Here is a 13,659-nt window from a genome sequence, read left to right as displayed (position 1 = left end):
CTTTTTGATGCGGTTACTTCAGTTAAGGTGTAGCCCACCTCGCTCAGGACGGGTCTTAATCCTGTTACTGGAGTCCTTTAAAAGCAGAATGAAATTCAGACAGAGAGAGAAAGCCAGAGGGAGCAGCCAGAAGCTGAACATCAATGGAACCTGAAGAGAAGGGAGGGACAAGGAGAGGCCACCATGTCCCTTGCCCTTGCCATGCGACAAGCTAAGGACCAAGGATCGCTGGCAGCCAGCCCCATTACGCCATTCTTTGAGAAGAAAGCATCACCTTGATGATGCCTTGATTTGGACTTTTTCCTAACCTCAAAACTGTGAGCGAATAAATCTCCACTGTTTAAGCCAACCCATAGCATGGTATATGCTTGAGCAGCCAAGGAAACTAAAAAATGGGTAACCTTGCTTAAATAAGCACTTCTCAAATTTGTTTCAGCATGCTAACTTGAACAGTGTGTCACTTTCTGACATTTCTTATTTTATTATTTAACTACTAAACTTCTTAAAAACTCCACCAACTTGCTTTACATCAACTCCTCAAAAATGTATACCATGTTTCTCCAGCTAGGTTGTGAGTTTAAGGGCATATACTGGCATACTTCTTTGCCTTTTGGCAACACCTACAACGCTACTTTTATATAACATACTACAACTGAAACTTGACTGGAATTTAAGAGAAAATCTTACCATCCATCACTGTCAGCAGCATTGACATTTACACCAAACTGTACCAGGAATTTAACAATTTCTGTGTGACCTGCACACACAGCATTATGAAGAGCTGTGATACCTTCATCATTAGGCAGGCTCGGGTCATCAACCTACAAGATCAACAAGAAGGTGAGAATCACTCAGAATTTTTTGTCACATGTACTGCCACTATTAACTGCGTCCTTAGGACCAAGGGAACAGAAATAGAGTCTTGCAACACTTTTTTTTAGGCATAATTGAAACCTACAGGAGCCAAGAAAACTATACCAAGAAAAATTCTAGAAATAAAACAGACAGAATAACCACATTAAGTAGGTGGCTCACTATAAAAAAGTTTTTTAAAAATTGAAAAAGTATCAGGAACTGTATTTTTATAGTCATTTTTGTTTATTCATCCTCCTAACTCCCCACCACAAATTAGTTTCTAAGTAGAAGTTACATCTGCCATGGAATGTTAAAAAAAAATCAACTAAAAATATTTAAACACCAAACTTCTGTAAAGTAGGGATCACATCTGTAATTTAATACTGTAAAATACAAATCCATATACAAGCAATTTTTAAATGGGGGTAATAGTCTCCCTAAAAAAAGAAAAGCACTCTTAGACTAGTCTAAATGAAAATCTAACTTCTGCATTATCAAAAATTGTCACATCTTTTAAAAAGCATATTTTGTTTTGGAACATGCTCAAGAACCTCCCTCTACCACCTCACCTCTCCAAAAAGAAAGCAACTAAAAAATACAATCTCTATAGTAGTTTTCTGATTAGAGATTTACAACAAAATACAGTCATATTTAAGAAATTTACTAATTATAATCATACCTCATAAATAATTCTCTGTACAAGGTCAAATTCTCCTTCCAGTGATGAATCTAGAAGTAAAGCAAGGGGGTTGAATTTCACCCTCATTCCATGAGCAATCCGCTCTGAGCCAGTTTTGCGTAAGTTTGTCCTTTTGCCCTGCAGAGGAGACACATGGAAAACAAACGATCCTGGTCTAAGCAGAAGGGAACAACAACAAAAGGGCAGAAATGACGTCTAGCTAGTCTAGCTATGTTGGTGAAAGGAACGTTAAAAATCTGTAAGTATTTAGCACATTTCACTTAAGTACATTCTGGAAAGTACACCAATCTAACACACAGCACAATGGATTTTCACAAAGTGAATACACCCCTGTAGCAAAGTGAGAGAAGCTTAACTTTACAAAACCTAGTGAAATTACATTTAATGCGAATCAGGGCTTTTTTTCTTTAAATTATAGTATAAATCACAAGCATAATTGGATGTGGCAAGCAGGCTGGCTTTCTGTCAAGTATCAGAATTAGTCAAAATTGGTCTTTTAAATCACCTATTTGATATAGGACAGCAAATCCCACATTCTTAAATAGGTCAAGGGCACAACTGAGAATAGCTAACATTTATTGAATGATTACTTATCTAATCCTCACAAAAACCCTACTATCTCCATTGTTCAGATGAAGAAACAGGCACAAGCCAGTAAACAACGGCAGGGCTGGAATTCAAATCCAGGCCATCTGACTTTCTCTTAACCCTTGCTCTTAACCATCTCACATCACAATGCACATAATTAAAGTAAATAATAAAGATTATTAGTCTGTCTTAAATATATCATGTAGCACCCTACCAATCTTAAAATGTTAGTAAAATTTAATACAAAAAAATTCAACAATACTCAAAGATACATGAGTAGATTAATCAAGTCTTGCTATATTGTAAGAAGTCAGGCTAAAAAAAAAAAGCAAATTTAAACACTAGATCTAATATCCTTATAAAATAAGTTTCTTAAACACAACCAACAAAGTGGAAATGTTTCCTAAAGTGTTACATACTACATATACTTCTCTTTCATTTTACCTCAGATTTTCTTCTGAGTAAAAACCATTTCATGAAATGTGCAATGGCTAAAATGTTTTTTAAGAGAACTGCAAACATTATACGATACGGGGAATACAATTCACAAGTGGGTCAGTGTAAGAACGCTTGCTATACCCACTTTTAAAGATGTACAAACAGTGGCTTCCATTTTACTTGGAATTGAGAAGTAAAAAGCAAATTACTTTCTTAGGAAAAAAGTAACAATCTCAACAAGAAAGTATAACACCATTACAAACTAGTTCCCTTTTTCCTCCTTGAAAATGCGAATTACTTTGCCACCATAACAATAGGGGAAACAACATTAGTAGCTCTAGCGTAGGCTGGTTTGTTTGGACCACTATGACTTAAAACCACTTTTCTTTTCTTATATTTAACGTTCAAATGAAGAGAATCGAGTCTTAGGACTGAGGAGGCAAAGGCAGAGCAGCTTAAAAAGTTTTAATCTCTACTTCAAAACTTTTGTTTCTATAATCAAATGGTGACTATATACAGCTTTTAAAGCAAATGTTTACCATAACTACATGTTAAAGCAACTATGAACTTTCATCTTTGAATACAATCACATCTAAAAAATATAAGGGGTCAAGCATTGAAATCACATTTTTTATCCTAAAAAATGCAATATTGCTTTTGACTAGGTTTTAAAATTTCATAGTTCTGCATCCTACTTCTTTCTGTGTTTAACAAAACAAAATGACTTCAAATTAAACTATGAAAAAGCATTTTTATTTAAAGACATTCTGAGATTTTGATTTTCTGTCACCTATTTAAGGTGACATGCTAAATTTCTGAACAAAAGCTTAATATTTGGAAGGAATGTGGAAGTCAGGCCCAAACTATACATATGAAGTTTTAGAATAACTTTAATGTCAGAGTACAAAGGAACCTTTGGGATCACTGTGTTATCCAGAGATTTTCTAACCATACTGAAGGTGAGGAAGAGGCTAAATAGGTGTCCAGCCCACCCTCTGCCCCAGTTACTTCTCCCTGCCCCCATTTCATCTAGAACTCCTCCAATCTGGTCAGTGAGGTTCCACCTAATATTTCATTAAAAATAAATTTCAGTTAGAAAAAGAAAAGTTTGAGAAAGAACAATATTACCAGTAAGAGAAATTACACCCTCTGCCTGATTTTACAGAGCTAAGCTAGGGATTCCGAGTTTCAAATCCAATTCTTTTCATTCCCAGCCTAGTGTTGCTTCCCTAACATATGGCATCAGCTAGAGAAGAAACAGTAAGCATGTATTTTTAAGTATAAAACAAAATTCTGTTTCCTTCACAAAGTAATGAGTGCTTCCTAAAAGAACAAAAATTGATTTTTATACTCAATATACTACATTTTGATAAGATTTATAAGATCCACTCTGTAGCAAGGGAATTTTAAAATAAAACAGCAAACTAGTACACAATGTGAACATAAACTTATCTTTTGGAAACGGTCATAATTACTTGTTGGTGTTTCACTGATTTTTAACTATAAACCTCCTAGGACAGTAATGACAAGGGAAAAAGATTCCTGAAAGGTCAAGAGATACCACGGTACTCACAGGAGGCAGAGAAACCTGCCCGGTGATTTCAGGTGGGCACATGCTCACAGAGTCTTCTCCTGGCCCTTCAGGCTCACCAGATGGGTACGGTGGGGGTGGGTATGGGGGATACTCCTCCAGGTACACCTCAAGCAGGTGGGGAACCTCTGGATTTGGTTCTTCCACATTATTCTGGAGATTCGGGCCGCACTCTGGGACTCCTTCAGGCACATAGTCAAGGCCCAGAGGAGGAGCTGGTACGTCACTTTTCTCTGTACTGGCACTCCCCGCTTCCTCTGGGGACACTGGATCAGGAGCCAGGGAGACCTCCTCCTTCTCCGGTTCCGCAGGTAAATATGGGTTTTGGATTTCTATTGGGCTTTCTGGGCTGACCAACACCGAAGGTGACTTAGCTGGGTATGATGGGACAGAGATGGTCTCCATGGCAGCTATGGTGGTTCTCTGATACAAAAGTTTCTGAATATTTGGCCCATTGGGACCCTCAGGCTCTGTAATAGAGCTACGTTTTTTCAGTGGCCTTGGCGCATTAGACAGTTTTTTTCGGAGGGCTTCTAAGTCAGCATCACTCTGGTTTCGGTAAGGATTAGATAAGAAAGGCAGTAATTTGGTTGGACTGAGCGGACGAGGAATTCTTTCATTTTCATGGTTCTCCTGAACTGAAGAAACAGGCTCTGGTTCAGGTTCTGGACTACCAGGCTTGCCCTGACTATTGGAATAAATGTTCTCTGGGTGCTGCTGTTGATTTGGGGCGGTAATCACAGGCTTGCCATATACTAATTGGAAAAGAAAAGAAGCCCTGATTAGTATTAATTAAACAAAACTGGCAAGTAACAGATACAGCTAACAATAACTGAAGCTCCTTTAATTTTGCAATTACTACATAGTGCCCTTCAACTAATTATTTTAAATAATAGTTTTAAAAATGACAAAGTAAGGCTTCCATCATTGCATAACAAACTTATTACAGAATCAAAACCCCTACTGATTGAGCATTAATTTATTAACATGTACCAATAAGAAAGAAAATGCTGCCAATTTATAATTATAAGAAATGACTGACGATAAAATGGATCTAAATTTCAGGTGTCAAAATATGGGAAATAACTTAGAACCAATAAAAATTGCTAATGCTTTCACATCCAGATTAAAACACACAATATCTCAGCTTTCAATTTTCAAAAGTCAACATAAGAAATCACGTTTAGCCTATAAAATTATTGAGGCCCACTTACATTTACTAAAGCTATTCCTCTTAGCCCTCTGATTATATCAAAATTATCTAATTCTCAAATTATTATATTAGCAGTTTTCACCTCAAGACTCACTAAAATAAAAAAAAGAAAGAAAAAGATCATATGAATTGATTCTTTATTGTTTAGTTTCCTTTATGACATTTTAGGCCCCAATTACATGCTTATTTGATGAATGGACTTCTTCATTCAATTAAAAGGGTAGATTTTATTCTAGTCCTATAAATCAGGATAATGACTCTTAGAAAATATTCAACAAAATACCAGATTTTTGTATGTTTAACACAAACCAATCATTTTGTGTTTTTGATTTAATTAATGGCTGTGTCCTCATTAGAACAATTTAAAATAGCGTTATTTTTTTAAAAACCTATATATAAGTGCAGTTATCCAATCCTCCATGCTACAAAAACATCTGGTCAAACCTATAGTGTAGTTATAGCCTTTCACATTGTGATTACCAGTGTGCATTTGTTTCCCACTCACCAACGAGCTCCTCAAGAACTGGAACCACATTTTATTCATCTATCACCTTCAGTGCCTACTGCAGCAGCTAACATTTAGCAGACACTCTTGTCAACTCCCAGTTAAAAACAGAAGCCACAATTAAACAAAACTCTTAGAACATAAAGCATCAGTCAAGTTATTTTGCCATTTACTGATAAATAGCAGCTCTGGTGCAGGACATTAACACATCATCTATGCAGGTGAAAATAAGACCCAGAACCTTACCACTAGAAAAGTGTGGCCCTCTGGTGTGGGTCTTGGTCAACGCACTCTGCACTGCCTGTTGGAAGTTTTTTCCAGGAGCCTGATGCTGTGTATACATGGAGTATATTGAGCTTGCTGCCACAGTCTGTGGTTTTCTGAAGGGTGGAAGCAGTGAGTCTTTAGAAGGCTGAGGAGTAAAGGGTCGGACAGCAGCAGCAGGTGGACTTTCTTGCTTAGAACTTGGAGAAAGGGTTTGATCTTGACCAGCTGAAGGTATGCTGGGCGACAGCAGGACCCTCTGCTGCTGTCCTGCTGGTTTTGGTTTATTTCCCATGGATGTAATGGCTGTTGACAACTGCTGAGGATTTCCGTCTGGCTTAGAGTCTGATGGTGACTGATTAGTTTGTCCAAAATAAGGCAAATTAATCTGTTTTGGTTTTGTAGGAACAGGAGGTGGTACTTTAACCACATTTTTATTTGCAACCTTCAACATAAACATAAAAAGCCATTAAGATACTGCATGATTGGATACACAGGATGTTCTAGATAACCTATTTCACAAATGTAAGTAAATGCTACAAAAAATTAGTTCTAACATTTTAAATCATTAAAAAGTTTTAAATCTCTGGATATGATCATATTTAATAATGGACTTCAAGAAAGCAATACACTTCCTCCCCTAAGGCTTCCCTCCACGTCTACTTAGGCAACTTCCCATTTAGGAAGTGCCAACTTGAAAACTCTGCCACCTTTAGTATTCACAGTTGGTACCAATAAATGAAAATCAGTTTCAAGCACTCACCTGTAACCTGGTTGACAAAAGTTAAGATTATAGAAGAGTCACCATCAAATTGTTCAACATAACCTCAGCTCCAAAGTTTAAAGAAACTAGATACTTCAACAACTCAAATATAATGTTCTTCAATGAACTTATATTTTTTAAAGAATCACATGAAATATGACTGAGCAACAAGTATATCAGCCATTCTCCAAGCTAGTGTGAAACCACAAATATACTCTTAGCAGCAGAAATTAAAATAACCATTCAATTTTAAATACCAGAATACTCTTAAGCACCTGAGCATCCCGTAAGATATCTTCACTGCTCTGGTTCTTTCTCAGAGTACCAAACGAGGGTGGGGCAGCAGACTGGTCCACTGTGTCAAACATTGAAAAGGGGCGCACTTTCTTCTCTTTCTCCCTCAGTGGAACCTCCCCATCATCAGCTTGAGAAGACAGAAGAAAATCATATAGATAGTCAAACTTTGTAATTTCTTATTCACTCATAAGTTCTCTGTTCTAAATCTCTCTGGAACTCTGTGTCCACTAAATGCTTTCATATTTTTCAATTCAGCTGATAAAAGAATAACCCAAATGCTATAATGATAGCACCTTAATTCCACAGCTAAATGAAGGTGTTGTGGAAATAAACTGTATCCTATTAACACTGCCTATAGTTTTAACACACTAGAAAATAAACTATCTTAGAAATAATACACAGGTACCTTTCAAATGACCAAAACATAATGCTCAGAAGCAGCACAAATAAACCTCACCTTGTTCCAGCGTATTCCCAGCACTTTTAAGTACAGGAGCAGAGCCCTGAGTGGGGAAAAGATCTGCATTTGAATGACTCCAATCAGGGCCAACTGGGTGGATTTTAGAGCCTAGAATGCAGAAAAGCAGTTATACATAACCCAGTATTCTAAAGTTCTTCATTTTACTGCTAAGAATTTTAATCTCTAAAAATAGATATCAATTTCAGATTCACAACATCCTGATAAGTTTATTTAGAAAAAACTGTTTTCAATTTTATATTTCTAACTTAAGATATTCTCCCCTCACTAAAGCAACTCAAAACTAGATATAGCAGATAAGAAGTCTGTTTGAACCAGCCAGAACACATTACTCTTCATTGTGTAAGAGAACACCACCACCACATGCAAAAAAACAATTTCCAATTGAGCACACCAGGGGTATGAGGCATGTCTTACAGACAATGCCATAAGCTCTGTGTGTACAACCAAAAGGCAAAAACACGGACTTTCAACCCATGACTTCTACCACCATCTTTCACAAATCAGTGTGTTTCGGTTTGTTTCTACACTGCAAGTTAAATTTCAAAGCTATGGCTTTTACTTTTCTTTACATAAATAAAACAAATGTAACTCTTTCCATAATAAAATCCAGACTACACGACAGTTTGTCAGAGTAGCAGCTATGGCAAAATCATGAATAATTTTAAAATTAGTTAGTTTTTGCACAATAGTGATTAGAAAAACAAATAATACTATTATATTCTCCTTCCAGGGTTCTGAATGATAAGATCATTAAAAGATGTTTCCACCTTGCTTTTCCCAAACCTCTCCCTTCATTTATCTTACCATTAAAAAACTCTGGCTTGCAACTTCCCATTTATCTGAGGACTACACAAAATGCAAACATTGCTAAATATATTACTTATCCACATGAGGCAAGGAGCCTCTGTAATCTTCACTTTTATCTCCCCGTATTTTTACCTTTATTCTAAGAATTACCAGCAGGCAAATCCTCATGCATATGTACATGTGAATATTTAACACCATTCATGAACGGAATGGATTCACAACCTCACATTCTGTAACACTTATACATAGTGTTTTTACCCAAAAAGAAAAGTTCTGAAGTTAACAACATCAGATCAAAACTTCTTTACCAAAAAGAAAGAACTTTTTAAAACAATTTTCATATTTCCAAAATTATTATATTATTTCATTTCTTGAATACAATTTATTATTTAGGGCTAAAAAACTTATCAATGCAATAGCCAAGGATACAAGGGGATTCTCTGAATTTAAACATGAACAAGGAATACTGAAGCAAAAAAAAGAAAAAATCAAACAGGAAAAAAAGTAGTGGAGATGAGAAGAAACTAAGTTATGAAAGGACTGGGAAATTACTCTTTTTACCTTTAGTTTGTGAAGCAGCCCCAGTTCTCATATTAGGCAATGTCTGCATTTTCATCGGCCCCTCTGGAACCTGCATGGTCAAGGAACCGTCTGGTAGGGCCGGTTTCACCAGAAGCTCAGGCCTGGAGGGAATCCGTGGCATAGTAGAGGACTGGATATAAGGACCTACTGCAGCCACTCGACTCGGTGCTGACACGGCTTGCTGGGAAAGATTTCCATCAGACGAAACCTTAGAAAGAAGCACAGGTTCTTCAATATTACAAATCACCCTAAACTCAAAAAAAGCCATGAAATTTTCAGTGTTCATAATTTTTTTAAATGAGCACTTTCAGGATCTAATAATAGAGTCCACAAGAAATGTCCCCAACAATAACCCTCCCACAGGGACCTCTCGCCCATTCTTTATTACAAGTTTTGGAAAGAAAAGCAGAGCTACATAGAAAATAAAACAACAGTAGACTTTTTGGGGTGAGGATCCATAAACACTGTACTTTTCTGAGGGCACACCTCGCAATGATTCCGTAGAAGCTGTTTAGGAATAACTGACCTCACTGCACTGGTCATCCTCTTCCCTCCTCCCCAGGCCCCTACAAACAGCCCCACTTACTGGTAAATTTTCTTTTTGCTGCAGTGCTGCCTTCTTCTTCCACAGCCTGTCCCTCAGCTCATTAACGCGCTTATCCATGACTGCCACTTCTGAATTGCGCTTATTCAAACACTCCCTCTGTTGTTGCAGCTTGGCATTCTGCTCTTGATTCAATTTGTTTCTTAACTGAATAAAATGAAAAAAAAAAAAAAAAAGAAAAGAAAAAAGGCAGACAAGCAGTAGGACGAAAAGTTCTCAAACAATCACAAGGGTATCTATTACATAATTTCTAAAAATGTAAGGTTCATTCACCCCTCCACACTTCTCATCTTCTGGTTTAAAATGAAGTGACACATGGTAGACCACTGGCTGTGGTTATGAGGAATGCCTCAAATTTTCTATATGAGGTACTATGAAGTTTATTCTGGATTCTTTAGTGTTTAGGTCCCTCTCCTTCTTTAAGGAAAAGCAACCAAAATCCAGTACTTCTTGCCACTTACATGGACAACTCTGTTTCTGGAGAGGAAGTTCCACTATATTTAGTAAATGGTTAAGTTTTACCTGCAGTTCCTTGTAGAGGCGATCCAGCTCAGCCACTGCAGACTGGTTGTCATGGTGGCCATCTATCCTGCCGTTCTTGAGCATCTCTAGCTGTCTTGTAAGTTCCTCCACTTTTGACACAGCCAGAACGAGCTCCCTCTGTTTTTGCTGGAACAAACTATTCATCTGTTCAATTTCCTCCACTAGAATAAGAAAGACAGAGAACAGCAATAATAGTTAAAAAGAAAAATAACAATGGATTACTACCCAGGCAATAAACTTTCTAATGAAGAGTAGAGAAAATTTTCAGAAATGTCCTAGAGCCAACCTATTTCTTTTAAAAGCAACTGAAATCAACATAGACATCTCTAAACATCTGTACAACTGTCTCTTTAGCAGAATTCATATTATGAATATTATTAAACATTAAACTCAAAACTTTAGAAACAATGAAATTTCTTTAAAACTTTTTTCTCAATTTTATAGTGGCAGATGGAGCTATTAAATCACTAAAATTTTATTTCTAATGGTTTTGTAATAGATGAAACTATTATATGAATAGAAGCCCTACCTTGATCAAACTCTCAGTCAAAAAATGTTCAAGAAAAAAAAAAAATCACCACATTTTCCAAAGGTAACTTAGAAACTTTCTCTAAAATATTCAAGAGTTGAATTCAATTCACAGGGACCAGTAGAATCCAAACTGAATTAAACTTAAAAAAAAAATTCTTACAAAGTTATCTTCAAAGTCTCATCTTCTTATTTACTACAAATTTAGAAACTTCCTACACTAATGTGCTTTCTTATACCAAAACATTTTAACATCTAACCTTCAGTACTGAAATAAACTCACTTACCCAGTTTCCCATTGCTTAGCCTCTTCTGTTCCACATGGCCTTTAAGTGCTCTCACTTTTTTTAGCTTCGCTTCCTGATTCTCAGCTATTTCTTGCAGCCTCTTAAGTTTCTCCTGTTCAGTAGCTTGTTGCTGTTGACGCTGATCTTGTTGTTTCAAAAACTTTAAACGCTGTTCCTAAAGATAAAAGCAATCATCGGATATATCATTTTAAACAAGTATACTACTAACCTGAAAATAATTCTAACTACAATCCTTAGATACTGAGATGAGATGCACCTATAACACTTTTCTAGTCTCAACCATCTGTCCTATACACTGCCATCAGAACCACCTTGTAATTTTGTTAAAAACATTCTCTGGATTTCACAAATCAGAGACACTTGGGGGTAAGAGCCAAGGAATCAGTAATTTTTATCCAAATGGTTCTTACGCAGCAAGCAATCAGTATTCTTGAACTAGTTCTCATGAACTGCTGCTACACTTTTAAGAAAGAGCTCATGTAAAGAGAGTAGCATAAGAAAGAGTTTAAATGCACAGGTTTTGAAGCCAAATTTGGACTCAAACACAATCTCTGCCATTTATTAGCTATGAGACTTTGGACAAATTACATAACCTCACCAGTATGAATATGTTTCTTCAGCTATAAAATGGGGATGATGAATCCTAACCACCTTACAGGGCTGCAGCAAGGACTAAAATGAAACGTGAAATGTAAAGATCTCTGAATAGAATCTTACATAGTAAATGGTAACTGAAAAAAGGTTAAAGAAATACTTCAATACCTTTAGAAAACTGCAATTATGCAATTAAAAATTACATTCCAGTTACATTTTAAAAATCTAACTAAAACTGAGTGACAGTGCTACACAATTTATAATCCAAGGAAAACTTTTTCTCAGCATAATAAGCCTAAAACATGTAAACAGAAATAATTTCAAAATAAGGAACCCCCAAGGGTAGACATTTACTCTGCAACAATCAATCTTTTTATGTCAGTACATGTCCTTGCTACTTACTCAATGCATTGGCATCACCTGGGAAGTTAAAAATGCAGAATCTCAGACCACCCCATACCTACTAAATCAGAATACGTGTTTTTAACAAGTCCCCTAGGTGATTTGTACAGATATTAATCTCAGAAGCAATGCTATAAATGACTCTGAAAAAGCTGGTGTCTGGCATTACAAATAGGAGTGGATACATAGAAACCCTAGGAAGTGGTACATAGAAGGCCACAGTGCATGTTAAAAGCTGCCTTAAAGAATTCCTGGTCATCAGTTCAAAACCATTCTGGGTAACTTGCTATGTCTATCTCAGCTTCAGTGAATCGGCAATCACTGAAAAGTCTGGTCAGACTGGGATCCTGAGTATCTAGACCACAGGTTAGCAAATTACAGCCAGCGGACCAAATCCAGCCCACTACCTGTTGAGAAAGTAAAGTTTCACTGGAACACAGCCATGCCCATTCATTTATGTTATCATGCACAATAAATTGGTTTTACTGGTATTCAACACATCAAGATTCTGTTTGTGCTAAAATGAGAGTTGAATGGTTCCAAGAGACAGTATAGCCTGTGAAGCTTAAAATATTTACTATGTGGTCCTTTACACAGAAGTTTGATTCATCTGGTTTAAATAAGAAGCCTAGGGCTGGCAGAAGAATCAGCAGTGAGAACGGTTTTGATAGTAATGGAGAGGCTTCTTTTATTTCCCTTGTTCAAGACCAGGACTAGCATTAGTTGGTGGGGAGAAATATCCCCAAATAAAGGCAAACAGAAGAGGACACTGTTAGCATTAGTAAACTTTAAAATTCCTCTTGCTGTAAGTAATCAGTCGAGACAAGGTTAACACAGGATAGTTCCTAGCAGCAAAGTGGAGGCTTCTTCATGCCTTCTTGTTTTACTGATACCATCATAGCATGGTTTACATGGACCTGCATCAGGGGTTAGGAAGATCTTGAATAAGTATGATGATTCAAGGATTTTCCTCTTCACATGGAAGTTGCTATAAAATGCTGTAGCAAACAGAAGAAAGCACCATATAGCACCTGACTCTGGGTTGATGTCAACTCATATCTGTGAGGTAATGAGGCTCAATAATGAAGGTGGAGTATAAACAGCTTTACATATACAGTAACAACTGTGGCCTGTTAAGTCTTTTAAAAGAAGACGTTACCTTAGTAGCAAGCATTTGTTGCTGGACCTCAATCTGTTGCTGCTGGCGAGATGCCATTTCCTGAAGTTCAGCAAGAGTCAGATCCATTCTGGGACTATTAACCTACAAATAAAAACACAAAAATCATACTCCAACCTATAAAATGATCACAGAGATCCCTCCCTCAAAGGCCTATTGATAAGCTTCATCTAAACAAACCATGACAAAATTTAGCCATTTTTCTTTCATAACATTAAACACACTATTAATTTTTATATGTTAGTATCCACCTCATTCCACAGATAAAGAAGAAACTTATTAAGATGTAAAACATACAATATACAGCCCAACAATCTTTTATTTTAAGTTGCAAATTTAAAATTAAATAATTTCAACAGTCAGGGACAGAAAAAGAACAATTTAGAATTACCTTGCTCTATAGTTAATTTATTTTAGAA

The 13,659-nt window shown here is 36.5% G+C and overlaps 1 protein-coding gene across 1 annotated transcript in view; it reads right to left on the bottom strand.

The window, feature by feature from the left end:
* The window catches only part of TP53BP2 (tumor protein p53 binding protein 2), a 94,011-nt gene that overhangs the window by 9,431 nt on the left and 70,921 nt on the right, over window positions 1-13,659 (bottom strand). Inside the window, exons 5-15 of the mRNA XM_037823124.1 lie at window positions 13,223-13,324; window positions 11,047-11,221; window positions 10,211-10,392; window positions 9,671-9,835; window positions 9,064-9,292; window positions 7,672-7,782; window positions 7,193-7,341; window positions 6,137-6,599; window positions 4,155-4,927; window positions 1,535-1,672; window positions 688-821 (exon numbers count right to left, since the gene is read on the bottom strand). Of these exons, the coding sequence (XP_037679052.1) occupies window positions 688-821; window positions 1,535-1,672; window positions 4,155-4,927; window positions 6,137-6,599; window positions 7,193-7,341; window positions 7,672-7,782; window positions 9,064-9,292; window positions 9,671-9,835; window positions 10,211-10,392; window positions 11,047-11,221; window positions 13,223-13,324 (2,621 nt within the window). The remainder of the gene's footprint in view (window positions 1-687; window positions 822-1,534; window positions 1,673-4,154; window positions 4,928-6,136; window positions 6,600-7,192; window positions 7,342-7,671; window positions 7,783-9,063; window positions 9,293-9,670; window positions 9,836-10,210; window positions 10,393-11,046; window positions 11,222-13,222; window positions 13,325-13,659) is intronic.

Source organism: Choloepus didactylus, chromosome 2, assembly GCF_015220235.1.
Source record: "Choloepus didactylus isolate mChoDid1 chromosome 2, mChoDid1.pri, whole genome shotgun sequence".
In the NCBI taxonomy this organism is placed as follows: Eukaryota; Metazoa; Chordata; class Mammalia; order Pilosa; family Megalonychidae; genus Choloepus; species Choloepus didactylus.
Note: the sequence above shows the minus strand (reverse complement) of the source record. Positions and strands in the feature narration are given on the sequence as shown.